At 43.1% G+C, this 18604-nt stretch overlaps 1 protein-coding gene across 2 annotated transcripts in view; it reads right to left on the reverse strand.

The window, feature by feature from the left end:
* LOC110529198 (monocarboxylate transporter 10) overlaps positions 1-18604 on the reverse strand; it is an 85379-nt gene that overhangs the window by 11531 nt on the left and 55244 nt on the right. For both annotated transcript variants that reach the window (XR_005052824.1, XM_036984921.1), the window contains exons 2-3: positions 14709-14853; positions 12408-12837 (exon numbers count right to left, since the gene is read on the reverse strand). Coding sequence is in view for 1 of the 2 variants with exons in the window: in XM_036984921.1 (XP_036840816.1) it covers positions 12408-12837; positions 14709-14853 (575 nt within the window). In the remaining variant the exon portion in view is untranslated. The remainder of the gene's footprint in view (positions 1-12407; positions 12838-14708; positions 14854-18604) is intronic.

Below are 18604 nucleotides of genomic sequence, written 5' to 3' on the forward strand. Positions count from 1 at the left end.
ATCCTTCCTGCCTTGGAAAATCACGCTGTTAAGACACTGATGACCTTTGCAACCACATACCTATGTGAGAGTGGATTCTCAGCCTTCACTAGCATGAAAACTAAATACAGGCACAGACTGTGTGTGGGAAATGCTTTAAGACAGACTCTCCAATACAACCCAACATTGCAGAGTTATGTGCATCCTTTCAAGCACACCCTTCTCATTAACCTGTGGTGAGTTATTCACTATTTCCGATTAACAAATAAGGTTTTATATGTAAGATGGTTAGATAAAGAGCAAAATTATTGATTATTATAATATTACTTGTGCCCTGGTCCTATAAGAGCTCTTTGTCACTACCCACAAGTCAAGTTGTGACAAAAAAAAAAATCACACTCATTCTTATGTTTAATAAATGTACCATATGTGGCAGGCTTACAATGATGACAAAAAACAACATTTGAGAGTGTGCTGACCCTGGTGCTAGAGGGGGTACAGCTGGTGGTTGAATGTTTGAAGGGGTACGGGACCATAAAAAGTTTGGGAACCACTGTTCTAGACGATTCCAACATTGTGGCAACAGTTTTGGGAAGGCCCTTTCCTGTTTCAGCATTACAATGCCCCCATGCACAAAGTGAGATCCACCCATCGTGGATCCACCCAACACCTTTGGGATGAATTGGAATGCCGACTGCGAGCCAGGTCTAATCGCCCAACATCAGTGCCCGACCTCACTAATGCTCTTGTGGCTGAATGGAAGCAAGTCCCCACAGCAATGTTCCAACATCTAGTGGAAAGCCTTCCCAGGCGAGTGGATGCTGTTATAGCAGCAAAGGGCTTATTAATGCCCATGATTTTGGAATGAAATGTTCAAAGAGCACGTGTCCACATACTTTTGGCCATGTAGTGTACTTTGACAAGAGCCTTATGGGTCCTGGTCAAACGTAGTGCACTATATAGGGAATAGGGTACCATTTGGGACGCAAGCCTCTAATTGTGTCCCTGTCTGAGATCACATATTCCGTAGTATTCTGGCACATGGGCTGACCATGTGACCTACTGCTTATAGACTTACCACCCGCCAGGTGCACCTGTCGGGAACATGGCACATCCTTCCTAAATAAATACCCACCATCCACACACACACCATCTCCAACACGGCACGACTAAGGCACAGGCACACAAACACAACAACGTCATTGCACACTGACGCACGCTCTCTGACACATGCACAGGCAAACAAACACAACCATCATCCTCATCATCAATGACACTCTCTCCGCTCTGCACACACACACACCCAAACTACTCTTTCAAACCAATATACACAAACATGGCCATTGAGAGCTCCACAGATCTGCTCTGTTCTTGCTAAACTAATTCCATCTGCAGCTCAGCCAGAGAACAACACTCCCTCATTCTCTCCAAGAGCTTTATTATAACCCTTTCAATGCCAGACTCTCTCCATCACCCAGCACCTGGTTGCATCATTTAAAACAACTTAAATGGGTTTGTTTGTTTGTTGTCGAAGTGGTGGGAGTTAAAACTCTCACCAGTGAGAGTGACTATCACAGTGGTGCAAATCCAACATTAATGGAAATGCTGAATAAACCTAATTTGATGAACATTTTTCATAATTTACTGTAATTAGGAAGCACTGAGAGAAAGCTAACCTGCACTGCCTCTGACACTGTACCTTAGTTTTTCACAATACCTCATCTTCAGACCAAGTCAGCAACACTGCAAGCACATTATCTGTTTTACACTCAGTTTTCAATTGTAAAACACTCTTTTTGCACAACAGTTCTCTACATTAGACACGTCATTCAAAACTAACAGGTCTTGTGTTTCGTTTGGAAAACACTGCCATTCAAAATGCCACACTCATTTACCGATTACCTGCACCCAGTGCCCACGTGTGAAAACACACTTAGAAATCAGAGCTTGAGCACTTTAAATAGGCTTCAGGTTGGCTTTCTTGGTTTGGACAACAATGGAGGCCACTTTTGGAGAGCGAGTTAGATGAAGAGTGAGAGGAAGAGGGGGATGAGGAGGAGGAAGAGGACAAGCCCATTTGTTTCTCTTCTACTGTATGTGTTTTGTCTGTTACTGTTCATCCCGAAATCTAGATGAAAATACAATGTTTTGAGAAAGAAATGCATTTTATTCCCCCCCTTGCATGTCTGATTACAGTGTAAATATATACTGAATATGCATACATACTGTATATTTGTGCACTTACATGTACGTGTGAGTGCTATGACAAACTGCCGTGGACTCCACTGCACACTGAACATGCAAAAGACACATTTGTCACATCCGTGTGTAGTTGGCGTGTAGTTGGCGTGTATAAGAGCTAATAGTTTGATGGTTTGTGTGTAGGGTTTTCATGCAAAAACACCAGTTTGAGAAGAGTTATAAAAATGTTTTGAATTAAGTGTTTGGGTTTTTGTGTTTTGGGGTTTTGCATGTCGAGTTTAGAGAAAAGGAGCCATAGTTTCAGAAATCATGTGGAAGCAATTGTCAAAAACTGTAATACAATCCATGCACTGACTGGATCTTCTGCTGCCTGCCCTTTTGATTTGCACCCCAATATTATCCAGGCAGTTGAGGCATCCCTGGCAAATAGATGCAACATTGGACATGCAGCAACAAGAGTAAACTTGTGTGAACTTGTCCCTGGAAATTCCTTTCCCTTTGATCCGACCTCGACAAACACAGTCGTACATGAAAGACATTATCTAATCCTCCAATATGTGAAATACCTGGAAAAGAGTGAGGGAAAGCTTCTGCAGGACTTTAGACTCCCACAATCTTGAGCTGATGGGGACGGGCTTGGCTTCAGATAAGGGGGACTAGTACCTGCGAGTACGACGTGCACGCACAAACAAACAAAAACTGTGGCATTAAAAGGGACTCAGCACTTTGACCAGAGCAGAGGGAGGAAAAACAGAACAGCTAGCATATCCCAGTAGGCTTAGCGGGCGGCTCTGTTAGTCCCCGCACACAAAGGTGAGCTTTCCCTTCCTGAAAGTTAAGGTGAACAATCCAGCCTTCCTGATGGTTCTGGTGACAGAAGGGCTGGGGATGGACACTGACAGGGCCCAGCGGTGTCCCAGACGTGTAGCAGACACTGGAGAAGTGTTAGGAAAACATGGAGGGCCTTCCCCAGGAGAAAGTGACCTCCCTCCAAAAACAAAGTTATCTCCTCCAAGTAAACAGCGGCCTACTGAACCCTCGACCCTTCCCTCCCATCCCCTCCACACTTCTCCCCTCCCTTCTTCCTAAATCATGTTTTTCCATCCATATTGTATTTTTTCTTCCTATAAATTGTACTCAATACTGGAATAATAAAACCTGTGTTTATGTTACATTGCCTCGGCTGAAACGGGACTATTTTTACTCCCCCCAGATCAAACCTCCCAACATGACTCTCCACAGATGACACAACTAATGTATCTACTGTAAGGCATTGCTATAAAATACTGCAACTGGTACGCATCAAAACAACTTGTCGCACATTTAGTAACTGTTAGGAATGGAGTGAAATATCTATATTTAGATTGAGTTATCTTCTGTCTGGAATCCCTGAGTTCTGGGGAGTCTCATGCTCTTTGATATATGCTATGTACTAGAGGTCGACCGATTATGATTTTTCAACGGCGATACCGATTATTGGAGGACCAAAAAAGCCGATACCGATTAACCGGACGATTTGTATTTATTTATTTATTTGTAAAAATGACAATCACAACAATACTGAATGAACACTTATTTTAACTTAATATAATACATCAATAAAATCAATTTAGTCTCAAGTAAATAATGAAACGTTCAATTTGGTTTAAATAATGCAAAAACAAAGTGTTGGAGAAGAAAGTAAAAGTGCAATATGTGCCATGTAAGAAAGCTAACGTTTAAGTTCCTTGCTCAGAACATGAGAACATATGAAAGCTGGTGGTTCCTTTTAACATGAGTCTTCAATATTCCCAGGTAAGAAGTTTTAGGTTGTAGTTATTATAGGAATTATAGGACTATTTCCCTCTATACCATTTGTATTTCATTAACCTTTGACTATTGGACGTTCTTATAGGCACTCTAGTATTTCCAGTGTAACAGTATAGCTTCCGTCCCTCTCCTCGCTCCTCCCTGGGCTCGAACCAGCAACACAACGACAACAGCCACCAAAGCAGCGTTACCCATGCAGAGCAAGGGGAACAACTACTAGAAGGCTCAGAGCGAGTGACGTTTGAAACGCTATTAGCGAGCGCTAACTAGCTAGCCATTTCACTTCGGTTACACCAGCCTCATCTCGGGAGTTGATAGGCTTGAAGTCAAACAGTGCAATGCTTGACGCACAACGAAGAGCTGCTGGGAAAACGCACTAAAGTGCTGTTTGAATGAATGTTTACGCGCCTGCTTCTGCCTACCACCGCTCAAGTCAGATACTTAGATACTTGTATGCTCAGTCAGATTATATGCAATGCAGGACACGCTAGATAATATCTAGTAATATCATCAACCATGTGTAGTTAACTTGTGATTTTGATTGATTTTTTTTATAAGATAAGTTTAATGCTAGCTAGCAACTTACTTTGGCTTACTGCATTCGCGTAACAGGCAGTCTCCTTGTGGAGTGCAACGAGAGAGGCAGGTCGTTATTGCGTTGGACTAGTTAAGGTTGCAAGATTGGATCCCCCGAGCTGACAAGGTGAAAATCTGTCGTTCTGCCCCTGAACATGGCAGTTAACCCACCATTCTTAGGCCGTCATTGAAAATAAGAATGTGTTCTTAACTGACTTGCCTAGTTAAATAAAGGTATAAAAATAATAATATATATATTTTTTTATTTAAAATCGGCGCCCAAAAATACCGATCTCAGATTGTTATGAAAACTTGAAATCGGGGTAGGGGACGCCATGTGCGACTGACGTGTTTTCCGTTGGCTCCCGTGGTATTCTTAAAGTTTATGTGAATTCTGCAGCAGAACCGTATTTATTTTCAAATATTAGTTTGGTGATCCCTTTCCGTAAAAACCAAGACTACTTTGCTTCCGAATGTCAGCATGTCGACCAAACATAAGGCCAAGAACATGACTTTGAGAAAATCCGGCCTACAAGACCCGCTCTCATCACCGCCCTCTCCTGAGTCTGAGGGCCCGGGGACGCACACTTTACCCCGGGGCGCGGCTTGGCCTGGCGGTGCTGAAATGAACATTCGAGGCCATCAAACTACTACGCTCTGAGATAGTTGAAATGAAAACACAGGTGGTTGCTACGATTGAGGCCAGAATACAGGAGGTTTCTGATACTTTAAAAGCAGATTTAACCATCCTGCGGAACAAGACTGTGCCGGCAATTACATTACTCAAAACAACAACTGCGTCACACACTACAACGATTGCAGCACTGGAGGCCTCCGCTACTAATGTCTCCGATTTAACTACATCCCTGGAGGCTGAAGTTAAACGCCTAGCTGCAGATATGAAAAAGGTGAGGGAGAGCTGTGTGAGTTTAGAGGGATTCTCTCGCCGCAATAATCTGAGACTTGTATCAGTCCCAGAGTCCGCGGAAATGCATTGCGCCACGGATTTCGTTTCAGGGCTGCTGAAGGATGTTCTTGCCTTAGATGAAAAGCCCCTGATTGATCGAGCCCACCGGTCGCTGCGCCCAAAGCCCCGGGATGGGGAGAGGCCCCGTGACATAATTCTTCGAGTGCACTTTTTTCATGAGAAGATGGAGATCCTCCGACGAGCTCGCAATACCACTCTGAGCTTTCAAGGACAGAGCTTTTCCATATACCAGGACTACTCCCCCACTGTTTCCAGGCAGCACGCAGCTTTCGGACAGGCCAAACGAGTACTTCGGGACCATCCAAGTGTGAAGTATGGACTGCGATTCCCGGCCCGTTTATGGATATCTCATGAGGGTAAAGACCACACATTTGAATCTCCGGAGGAGGCTATGGCTCACATTCAACGTCACATCAAGAAGTCTTGAATATGCTCACAGTTCAGCAACTGTTGCTTGCGAACTGTGGATAGTAAGTACCCCACTTGTGGTACAATTATGTTTAGATATAACAGGCTAGTCTTCTATAGTTGGTGGAACTATTCAGGCTTATTTGATGTGATCTAATGTTTTGATCATCTAGTGTGCGTGCCTTATCTCGCTCACCTATTTAGTTTGTTTACACATTGTCTCAGTGACTCAAAATATTTTGGGTTATTTGTTTACTGCATCCGTTTGCATTGACCCAGTAAACAGTAAATGTCTCGAGGCTACACGGTTTCTGGGGCCTCACTTTAATTTTAAAAGTTTTGAGCGTCATTTATGCCCAGCAAACGTTCAACGTTGCGCACACATAGTTTTTTGGGATTGGTTGTAAGCTGTCTCAGCTTCAATTAGACTACTATTATAATTACTATTATTTTTCATTGTCTTACTACGATTTCCTTACTTCAAATTAGATTTTTGGCTGAGAGCCTTTATACATTTTATTTATTTTCTCTCTCAATGCCTGTTATAAGACGGGGAATACAATTATATACATCTACAAGTGGTGCTTTTGTCATTCCGTTTGCACAAGGGATTCGCCTTTTTTTTATTTGAAAAAAATACATACAAATCTTTCTTTTTGCTGCTTGATCCACTAACAAAACGCGACTTTAAAGAGCGGGACTGTGGGTTTAGGTTTAAGACCGCACTCTCACAGACATACTGTGCGAAGAGAACATGTTCTATTTAGGCTTGTACCTCGTTTGGGGAGGTATTGTCTGGGATGGGGGGAGGGGGTGGGGGGCAGGTTGAATTGTTCAGTTCTAATGTTGTCATTCTGTCTTTTTAGTTTTTTTTTCTGTTTTTTTTCTGTACTTTTTCCAAACATTTACCACTGTACATTATTACTCAGACAAGTTATTCTGGGGGTTTTGGGCACTCATTGCTTTTCCATTCTATGCTCTAATGACAGGGTTGAATAACGGGAATGCCCAGAGGGGCCGAAATAATACGATCAAGTACATTTGTTGGAATACCAAAGGGGTTAACAACCCGGTGAAGCATAAGAGGGTGTTGACACACTTAAAGGGTTTGAATGCAAATATTGCATTTCTACAAGAGACTCACTTGAGGACTGGTGAGCATTTTAGGATGCGTAAGGACTGGGTTGGTCAAGTGTTCCACTCAAACTTTCATAGTAAATCAAGAGGTGCTGCTATTCTGGTTGATAAGGCTACTCCCTTTGTAGCTTCTGAGGTTATTGCTGATCCTAAGGGACGATACGTCATAGTAACCGGTGAACTGTTTTCTACCCCTCTTGTTTTGGCTAGTGTTTATGCTCCCAATTGGGATGACACAAGTTTCATTTCTTCCTTTCTGTCTGCTATTCCCAATTTAGATTCTCATTTGTTGATTTTAGGGGGATCAACTGTAAAATGTCCCCAATTCTTGACAAGTCCTCACAAACAAATACAGGCCCATCTAAATGTGCCCTACTTATTCAATCCTTTCTTCAGAAATATGCTATGTTTGAGGCCTGGAGTTTCCTACATCCTGCAGATAGACAGTATTCCTTTTATTCTCATGTTCATCAAACATACTCCCGGATTGATTACTTCTTTTTGGACAAAAAACTTCTGCCTAACCTTCGGCAGTGTACTTAAGAGAGTATTGTTATCTCTGACCATTCACCATTAGTGCTTGAACTAGAGTTTCCCCAGCGACCTCCTAGGTGTTATCAATGGCGTCTCAACCCCATTTTACTCTCAGATAAGGAGTTTGTCAATTTCATTTCTTCTGAAATTACCTTATTCCTAGAAACTAATTCAACACCAGGTATGTCCTGCTCTACCATATGGGAGTCTCTCAAAGCATACCTACGTGGCCAAATAATTTCTTATACAGCCAACCAAAACAGAGTTTGCTCCCAGCGACTTCGGGACCTGAGCGAGTCCATAGCCACATTGGATGAGAAGTATGCTACGGATCCTTCCTCTGATCTGCATAAAGAGCGCCAACTACTCCAATCTGAATTTGATGAGCTTTCTACCAGGCAAGCTGAACAGTTACTCTGGCGAGCTCGATACAAAGTCTATGAACAAGGTGACAAGGCCAGTAAACTCCTTGCACATCAGATCCGTAAATCTGAGGCCTCACGTTTAATCCCACAAATAAGGACCCCGTCTGGTGCCACCACAGTTATACATAAAGAGATCAATGATAAATTTAAACAATTTTACTCTGCGCTATACACCTCTGAATCCCCTCAAGACCCTTCGCTGATTGACTCCTTCTTTAATGGCTTGAATATGCCTTCAATTGATACAGACTCCCATGACTATCTAGAAGAAGAATTTACGCTTGAGGAGATTGCAACAGCAGTGTCCGCAATGAAAAGTGGTAAATCACCGGGTTCGGACGGTTTTCCAACCGAATTTTACAGGACGTTTTCTGGTCTGCTTTGCCCATTCTTGTCCCGACTATTTGCAGAGTGCCTCAATACTTCAAAGCTGCCGCCTAGTCTTTATCAGGCTTCAATTTCATTACTACTAAAGAAAAACAAAGACCCCCTGGAATGTGGATCCTATCGCCCAATCTCGCTTTTAAACTGTGATTACAAAATCCTAGCTAAGCTTTTAGCCATCCGTATGGAAGGCTTGCTGCACCAAGTAATACACTCTGACCAGACTGGCTTTGTGAGAAATAGGCATTTCTTTTTCAATATTAGGCGCCTTGTGAATATACTGTACTCCCCAGCGTCGGAGGACCCGGAGGTGGTGGTCTCACTTGATGCCGAAAAAGCGTTTGACCGCGTTGAGTGGGATTACCTAACAGCTGCCCTTTATAGATTTGGCTTTGGCCCCAAATTAATTGCGTGGATAAAGATTCTTTATTTTTCCCCCATGGCTACGGTAGAGACTAATAACTTGTCCTCTGACTATTTTCCCTTGCACCGCGGATCCAGACAGGGTTGCCCACTCTCCCCCTTGTTGTTTGCTTTGGCAATCGAGCCTCTCGCCATTGCACTACGCTCTAATAATGCCATTCAAGGCATAATCAGGGCGGGCTGGGAGCAGAAAGTCTCGCTATATGCTGACGACCTCCTTTTGTTTATCTCCAACCCCGATACCTCATTGCCACGTGACCTATCTGTTCTTAAAAAAAGTTTGGATCAATCTCAGGGTACAAGCTGAATCTAGGCAAGAGTGAGCTCTTTCCGGTAAACAAGGCTGCTTTAAAGTGCTCTTTCACAAGTTCTCAGTTTAGGATTGTCCGGGATCAATTCACTTACTTGGGAGTAAAAGTGACGAGGAAATATTCAAATTTGTCCCAGGAAAACTTTGTTGCTCTAGCAGACAGATTGAAACAATCTTTTACTTTTTGGAATTCACTACCCCTTTCTCTTATCGGAAGGATTAATGTCATTAAAATGAATGTGTTGCCCAAATTTTTATATTTATTTCAATGTTTACCCATTTTTATTCCAAAATCTTTTTTTATTTCACTGGATCAAACATTAATGCATTTTATTTGGGATGGCAAGCTACCACGGATTGGTAGAAAACATTTACAGAAGCCTAGGTCATTGGGGGGTTTAGCTTTACCAAATTTTCAGACATACTACTGGGCTGCAAATTTCAGAGCCGTTCTGTACTTGCTGCAGACTGATCCTACTGGCCCTAGACCACTCTGGGCCCAGATGGAGTCTGAATCGTGTAAACCTGCGGCACTTTCCTCTGTGCTGTGCTCGTCTCTCCCAGTGTCCCTAGGCAAAAGGTGTGCCAACCCAATTGTAAAGCAGTCTCTTAAAATTTGGAATCAGTTCCGTTTAGCCTTTAGCCTCCGAGGCTTTTCTCTATCAGGCCCAATCAATCAGAACATTTTATTTCCTCCATCTTTGAATGATGGGGCTTTTGGCATTTGGCACTCACTAGGCCTTTCCTCGCTAGCCCAATTATTCTTTGATGATACATTTGCCTCTTTTTCTCAGCTGCAGGAAAAGTTCAATCTCCCCCAATCCCACTTTTTCCACTATCTCCAGACTACAAACTTTGTCAGGGCTAACACACCTGGATTTCCCAATAGGCCTGCGAATACTGCTATAGAGAGCATCTTGGAGCTGAACAAGCTTCCTAGAGGCGCAATTTCAGATGTATATGCAATCATTCATGACCTACAGAACCCTTCTTTGGTGCCTTTAAAGACTCGATGGGAAAAGGATTTGGGGGAGGAACTTGGGGAAGACGCCTGGGAATCTGTGCTGCGCAGGGTGCACTCGTCCTCTTTTAGCACTAGACACAGCCTCATTCAATTCAAGGTGGTTCACCGTATCCACTGGTCGGGGGCCAAACTTGGAAGAATATTCTCTGATTTTGATCCTACCTGTGTCAGATGTAAGGTGGAACCAGCCACACTGTTGCATATGTTTTGGGGCTGTCATAAACTGTCAGGTTTCTGGGAATTAATATTTAAATGTTTCTCTGATATATATATATATATATATATATGACACTGTTATAGATCCGTCTCCCCTTACAGCCCTTTTTGAAGTACTGCCCATGGGTACCCTCCTATCAAGAATCCAGTCGGACACTGTTGCTTATCCAACTCTTTTAGCTAGACGGCTAATACTACAGAACTGGAAGATGGCAGCTCCCCCATCTTATAAATATTGGGTGAGGGATGTGTTGTGCTCTCTGAAACTAGAAAAAAAATTCAATTCAATTCACGTGGGAACCCCAAACTGTTTGATGAGGCTTGGGCTCCATTCCGGTCTTACTTTAAACAGTCCATCCTCTGATGGCATTCCATTTAATACTAAAATAAGTCTGTGACTTAAGGGTTGGAGGAGCTTCTCTGTGTTTTTGCTGGGGGGGGGGGTATTAAGGTCCATGTGCTTATTGATTGTGGTCCGCAGATGCCTTGTTCATCTTGCCCAGGCAGAGCCTGAAGTGTTAGCTTGTTTTTCCCAGTTATTTTTACATTTTGTTCACGCCTACATGAATAATAATTTTATTTTTTTATTTTAAAGCATTGTAAACTTTTTTTTTGTCCAGTGGATGGTCGGTCTGTGGCCATGACTCTCTGTGAGTGGTTGCATTTCTCCACCTTTATCCCTTGACTGTTTACAGGAACAATGGTGAGGTGTTTGCTCTGTCCCTGTACTATAGATTGCCCTTTAACCTCTGTAGCCTTCTGCCTGGTGTGTTTAACTTGTCTAAAGTATGGTATCTTTAAAGCTATGTTTTTATTTGTATTTTTATTTTTTTCTAGTTGAGTATATTATTTATATTGCTTTGTCTTGTCTGTGTGTGTGTGTGTGTGTGTGTGTGTGTGTGTGTGTGTGTATGTTCAAAACTTAATAAACAGAGTTTTTAAAAAAATTAATTTTTTAAAAAAAACTTGAAATCGGCCCTAATTAATCGGCCATTCCGATTAATCGGTCGACCTCTACTATGTACAGTATAATATAGGCTAAGGCTGATGTGCTACTGTTCAGACTTCATCAGTTATCTAAGAATGTGAAAGGCACCACAGATTAACAGTCCAGTATATGTAAGCAGTGCTTGTATTTTATATATCTTTCTACTCCCATTTAATGAGAAAAAAATCTTAAATAAGCTGACAGAAAACCATCAATTGATGTGTGGGTCTAAACTTGATAAGCCTTCATCGTAGCAGCTTAACAGCATTTCAAATGTTGATATTCAATGAAAAGAAAAATAGATGCTTATGATTAAATGTGAAACAATACTCAGTTGAACTGAGAAAAATATTTCTAGAACGGCCAAAAGGTCAGGAGAGGTGCTTAAAAACAACGGTCATACAGGTCGCTGAGACCACACAGTAACTCAAGTTCACACACACAGCCATACTGTATTTAGCCCAGCCAGCATGTCACAGGCATGAAGCACTTCATAGTCGAGGTGTAGGCCCCTCATCACCTTTCACACTAATAACACTTGATACTAATGTGTTTTGTATCTGTGTTTGTGAAGATCAATTGACCCTGATTACTGCTAACTGAGTTACCCAGAGCTAATGTCCAAAACACATAATGAAGGGAGATATTAAGAATATGATGGACCGTGTCTGCTGGAGAGGCTGCTTAGGGGAGGACGGCTCATAATAATGTCTGGAACGGAGCGAATGGAATGACATCAAACACATATAAACCATGTTTGATACCATTACACTAATTCCTCTCCAGGCATTACCACGAGCCCGTCCTCCCCAATTAAGGTGCCACCAACCTCCTGTGAAATCAAGCCCACATGTTCCACACTGCCACATCTCTGTGTTTCTACATGTCAGTAACCTTTAACACAGGGACCTGAGTAATGAAACACAAATACACAAACCAACACATTCACACAGTACACATCAAAGATCCCCCCCCCCCCCCCCATGGAAAATAAAACCACTCACCAGGTGAACGTAAGGCACAAAGTATCCGTAGAGGGCTGCAGGGATGCCGAAGACCCAGATCCGGTAGCCCAGAGACTTCCAGATGCTGACGTTGAACACCTTGCTCATGGGCGGGCAGCGGCTTCCTGGCTTATTGCTGTTGACAGGTTTGGGCAGCAGGGGAGTGTAGGTTAACCCAGCCAGCATGAGGATGAACATGAGGATGCTGAGGATCCTCATGGTGTTCTGCAGGCCCACCTTCTCCAGCAGGCCGGACAGGAGGAAGGGCAGGGTGACGGTGAAGGCAGAGCTGCCGGCCGTCACGATGCCGTTGACCAGGCCAAGGCGCTTCTTGAAGTAGTGTCCCAGGATCACCAGGCTGGGCTGGTAGGCGAAGGAGCAGCCCGTGGCGAACACGATGCCATAAGTGAAGTACATGGGACCCAGGGACCTGTGGGGTCAGAGAGGAGAGACCGGACAGGATGCGGGGTCAATTTTATGTTTACAGCTGCTTAAAGTTCACACAAAGAAAAACACGTTTGAGTATCTTGACTCCATAGCTAGCTGACTCATTTTAGTCTAGTTTGGAAAACAAACTAGACTTGCTGGCTTGGTTCAACTTCCAACACCTGGAGGGTGTTGCAGCCTCAGGTCGTGTGTACTATGCTGGCTGAGTAATGTCAGCCCTGTTTGTTTGTGTACCTCCCAGTCCTCGGTGAGCCAACTGCAGGCCGGACTGTAGGAGGGTTACCGTTAGCACAAAGCTAATTCTGGATAAATAGATTATTATTATTTTATTACTTTTTTTTAAACCTTTATTTAACTAGGCAAGTCAGTTAAGAACAAATTCTTATTTTCAATGACGGCCTAGGAACAGTGGGTTAACTGCCTGTTCAGGGGCAGAACAACAGATTTGTACCTTGTCAGCTCGGGGATTTGAACTTGCAACCTTCTAGTCCAATGCTCTAACCACTAGGCTACCCTGCCACCCCAGATGAGCGAGGGAGGTCAGGGGTGAGCTGGAGCTGCTTCTAGGCCAAGCCAAGCCAGGTTCGAGCTAATGGCAGGTCTCTCAGAGTGCTACAGTCATCAGCTCTAATGTTCACTCACTTCTCACACCACTACAGGGCTGATATCAGATAAAACACAGCTTATTCATTTATGGCCACACCTTTAATGATCCTTTCCCAGTACTTCTACTCAGTGGTGGAAAATTATGCATTGTCATACTTCAGTAAAAAACTACTTGAATAAAAGTTTAAAAGTATTTGGTTTTAAATATACTGACGTATCAAAAGTAAAAGTATAAATAATTTCAAATTCCTTATATTGAAAAAACCTAATGGCACTATTCCAGTTTTTATTTTACGGATAACCATTTGTGTTTAGTGAGTCAGCCAGGGATGATAACATCAAGAGAACGTTTTTTGGGATGTCAAGGAAAATGTATGGAGTAAAAATAGCATTATTTTCTTTAGGAATGTAGTGAAGTAAAAGTTGTAAAAAATATAAATAGTAAAGTACAGATACCCCAAAAAATGACTTTAGTAGATTTTCACTTAAATACTTTACACCACTGCTTCTACTGTACCCTGGTGATCTTTGTACCCTCATTTTAGACTATCATGAGTCTGGATATGCAGAAGTAGGATCTTAATTTGAGCCAGTTTGCTACAGCAGGAAAATAATCCTGCAGCAATAATAGGAAATATTAATGATGTGTTTTATAATTAAATTGACATTTTTGTAGCGGTTGATACATTTTTCATAAGGGAAAAAATAGTCAGATTTCAAAGAGGAAACTTAAGAAGCCTTTCTAAACCTCAAACACTCTACAAGTTTTAAATGTCCTGCATTGCAGGAAAGTTATTTCTGCAACAGGGTGACCAAATTAAGATCCTACATCTGTAGGACAACCCAGAGGGTTTTCTAAGTGTTATTTGAAGGGCACAATATACTGACTGAGCTGACAGTATTATTACACTGGCCAGGTGCAGAACATTGTTTGCTTATAAGCAATATTTAATGCTATATTAGGTGATGGAAGTGTCAACAGAAACTATTGTGCAATGTATTTCCACGCAGTCAAGGTACTGTTGTGTGTATTAACAGATTAAATGGTTGAGTTTGGTAGTGTACCATCACATGAGATTAGAAAGGGATGACGGGAGACCAACCCTTAACTGCAGTAGGCCCTTTATCTTGTTATCACACACGTGTAAGGAGGACTTTAGTATAAAGAAGTCCCCAACACACCCGACAACATTTTAACACAATACATAAGAATGGTTGATGAAAGAGGGTAGCTATAGAAGTACTGACGTGACGAAAGAGCTGGCCAGCAATCCCACCAGGCCCACGGCGGCTCCGCCCACGGCTGTCACCCTGCAGCCAAGCAGGTCTGTGAAGACGCTGACAATGGGCGAACAGAAGAAGATCATCCCCATGGAGAGGGAGCCCACCCACGCTGCAGGACAGAGAGAGACACAGAGAGATAGGAGAGTTAAGCTTAAAGCACATGCTGTATTACATTACAGCTCAGTGACAATAACAGCAACACTTCACAGTTCACACAGACCAGAGATCCTATTAAAATGACCTAATTCTATAATACAGACTGTTGTTACATGGGAAATGTTGCTGGAGCGTGAGGCACCCCTCTTCCGGCTGCCACGCTAAACAAACAATTTAAAACAGGTTTTACGAATTACCATGAACAATTCTTGTCAACAAGAAAAGACATGAGTAAGTAAAAGCTTGCATCATATAGGTTAAGCGTATATGCTTAGTTGTGCATTATGTACACATACATCAGATAGTTCTCTTCACTGGCCTTTGGAGTCTGTTTCTGGGTTAAGAGATTTAAGCTTACTACAGTACAAGCTCTACGCAGAGCCAGGATTCGGAGTGTTGCAATGTTGTTTTCGTCACAAATGTGCGGCTCCGCTCATGCAATTTTCAGGTCGTAAAAAAGTGACACCCTGTATCATTCCTTCCGCAGCTGTGGGGGCAGTGTTGTCGCTTTGTTCCTTGATCTGATCTATAGGCTTTTCATCAAAGTAGACCATTTTGCAACCAAAAATAATCTCAACGAATGTTCAAACAGTAAACCAAACAACAAGAATCCATCCAAAAAGGTATTTTGTTTAGAAGTAATAACTAGTGTTTACAGACTATTGTGAAATGGTAGAACCTGCTGTAGCCAACTAGCTAGCCATGTGCTTTTTTCTGCCCGACCAAAACATGACAGGGTTCTATTTTTAGCTGATATGGGAATGAATACACAAGCAGCATGAACTGAGATAATGTTTTAGGTTACACCGGCAAGTATAAAAATATTTGCCAAGGCATATATTTTATTATAAATTGATTATTTCACATGGAGATGTGGGAAGCTAAAAGGCTAGCTAGCCAGGCTAAAGCTAGTTACTACTACTAGAAAGGGAAGGCCACTCTTCCTTGCTTTCACAAAATGAAATGACACACACACACTTTGCCTGCCCCACCACCACCACCACACCAACAGATCCACAGATGACACAATCTCAAATCGCACTCCACACTGCCCTTTCCCACATGGACAAAAGGAACACCTATGTGAGAATGCTGTTAATGGACTATAGCTCAGCGTTCAACACCATAGTGTTCTCAAAGCTCACACTAAGCTAAGGACCCTGGGACTAAACACCTCCCTCTGCACCTGGATCCTGGACTTACTGACAGGGCGCCCCCAGGTGGTAAGGGTAGGCAACAGCACGTCTGCCACGCTGATCCTCAACACTGGGGCCCCTCAGGGGGGTGTACTTAGTCCCTTACTGTACTCCTTGTTCACCCACGACTGCGTGGCCAAGCACGACACCAACACCATCATTAAGTTTGCTGACGACACAACAGCCTGATCACCCACAACGATGAGACGGCCTATAGGGAGGTCAGAGACCTGACAGTGTGGTGCCAGAACAACAACCTCTCCCTCAATGTGAGCAAGACAAAGGATCTGATCGTGGACTACAGGAAAAGGAGGGCCAAACAGGCCCCCATTAACATCGATAGGGCTGTAGTAGAGCGGGTCGAGAGTAACAAGTTTCTTTGTGTCCACATCAACAAACTATCATGGTCTTAACACACCAAGACAGTCGTGAAGAGGGCATGACAACAACTTTTCCCCCTCAGGAGACTGAAAAGATTTGGCATGGGTCCCCAGATCCTCAAAAAGTTCTACAGCTGCACAATCGAGAGCATCCTGACCGGTTGCATCACCACCTGGTATGGCAACTCCTCGGCATCTGACTGTAAGGCGCTAGAGGGTAGTGTGTACAGCCCAGTACATCACTGGGGCCAAGCTTTCTGCCATCCAGGACCTATATAATAGGTGGTGTCAGAGGAAAGCCCAAAACATTGTCAGAGACTCCAATCACCCAAGTCATAGACTGTTTTCTCTGCTACCGCACGGCAAGCGGTAACAGAGCGCCAAGTCTAGAACAAAAAGGCTCCTTAACAGCTTCTACCCCCAAGCCATAAGGCCGCTGAACAATTAATCAAATGGCCATTTACATTGACCCCCCCTCCATTTGTTTTATACACTGCTGCTACTCGCTGTTTATTATCTATGCATAGTCACTTCACCCTTTTATTTATTTATTTTTTATTTTACCTTTATTTAACCAGGCAAGTCAGTTAAGAACAAATTCTTATTTTCAATGACGGCCTGGGAACAGTGGGTTAACTGCCTGTTCAGGGGCAGAACGACAGATTTGTACCTTGTCAGCTCGAGGGTTTGAACTCACAACCTTCCGGTTACTAGTCCAACACTCTAACCACTAGGCTACCCTGCCGACCCTACCTACATGTACAAATTAACTCAACTAACCTGTACCCCCCACACATTGACTTGGTACCCCCTGTATATATATCCTCGTTATTGTTACAGTCCACCTGGCCGTGCTGCTGCTCCAGTTTCAACTGACCTGAGCCCTAGGACCATGCCCCAGGACTACCTGACATGATGACTCCTTGCTGTCCCCAGTCCACCTGACTGTGCTGCTGCTCCAGTTTCAACTGTTCTGCCTTATTATTATTATTCGACCATGCTGGTCATTTATGAACATTTGAACATCTTGGCCATGTTCTGTTATAATCTCCACCCGGCACAGCCAGAAGAGGACTGGCCACCCCACATAGCCTGGTTCCTCTCTAGGTTTCTTCCTAGGTTTTGGCCTTTCTAGGGAGTTTTTCCTAGCCACCGTGCTTCTACACCTGCATTGCTTGCGGTTTGGGGTTTTAGGCTGGGTTTCTGTACAGCACTTTGAGATGTTAGCTGATGTACGAAGGGCTATATAAATAGATTTGATTTGATTGTTATTTTATTGTGTTCTTTTTATTATATTTTACTTTAGTTTATTTGGTAAAGGGAAGAGGAAGAGGAAGCGCTACAGACAATGTCCTCCTAACAGATAGATACAAATAACCCTTACAGTTCTTCATTACAAAAAAGGCCTATGTTATCAGTCCTTTATGAAATTACCTGACCAGAATACCACCTAGATCAAATATATTTCAAAACAGAATACACTCTCGGTTTTCTGCCAAGAATGCGCTTATTCAATGAGCAGGTAAACTACTACAGGGACTAACAGAAGCCAGTCTAATAGAGGTGATTAACAACACCAGTGCCACCGGCTGTATCCGACCTAGAGACCCATGGTTGTTCTGCATTTGGGTCCCAGCAGGGATTAGTCTATTCTACCACCATGCCATGGCCATTAACAACACTCACTCTAGGAACTCTTCTTGAAATAGTCTAAACACAGCACGGAGCTGAATAAACATTGTTTCTGGCCTTTATTCTTATCATAGGAAATAAGCAAACATGAGATGAGAGGAAGAGGAAAGACAAGCAACAGTAAAAGAACACACATGCGTGCGCACACACACACACACACACACACAGGGCAATTGTGCAAGAGTCAGCCAGTGCCCTTTGACCAGAGAAATTATAGAGAAGCATAATTACCAAGTGAATAACAAATGTTTGGAGCAAGACCGACTGGGCCACAGCTAGGGGTAACTCCCAGTCACACTGACTAGCACCACAACTCATAGACAAGAGGGGATCATTTCTGCTACTAGTTTCCCCACAGAAATAAACCAGTCTGGGGAATGTGACAGGGGAAACAAAACTTCACAAGTGAAAGTGCTGAGCCCTTAAAAGGTCTCGG

This window comes from Oncorhynchus mykiss, chromosome 8 (assembly GCF_013265735.2).
Source record: "Oncorhynchus mykiss isolate Arlee chromosome 8, USDA_OmykA_1.1, whole genome shotgun sequence".
Taxonomy (NCBI): Eukaryota; Metazoa; Chordata; class Actinopteri; order Salmoniformes; family Salmonidae; genus Oncorhynchus; species Oncorhynchus mykiss.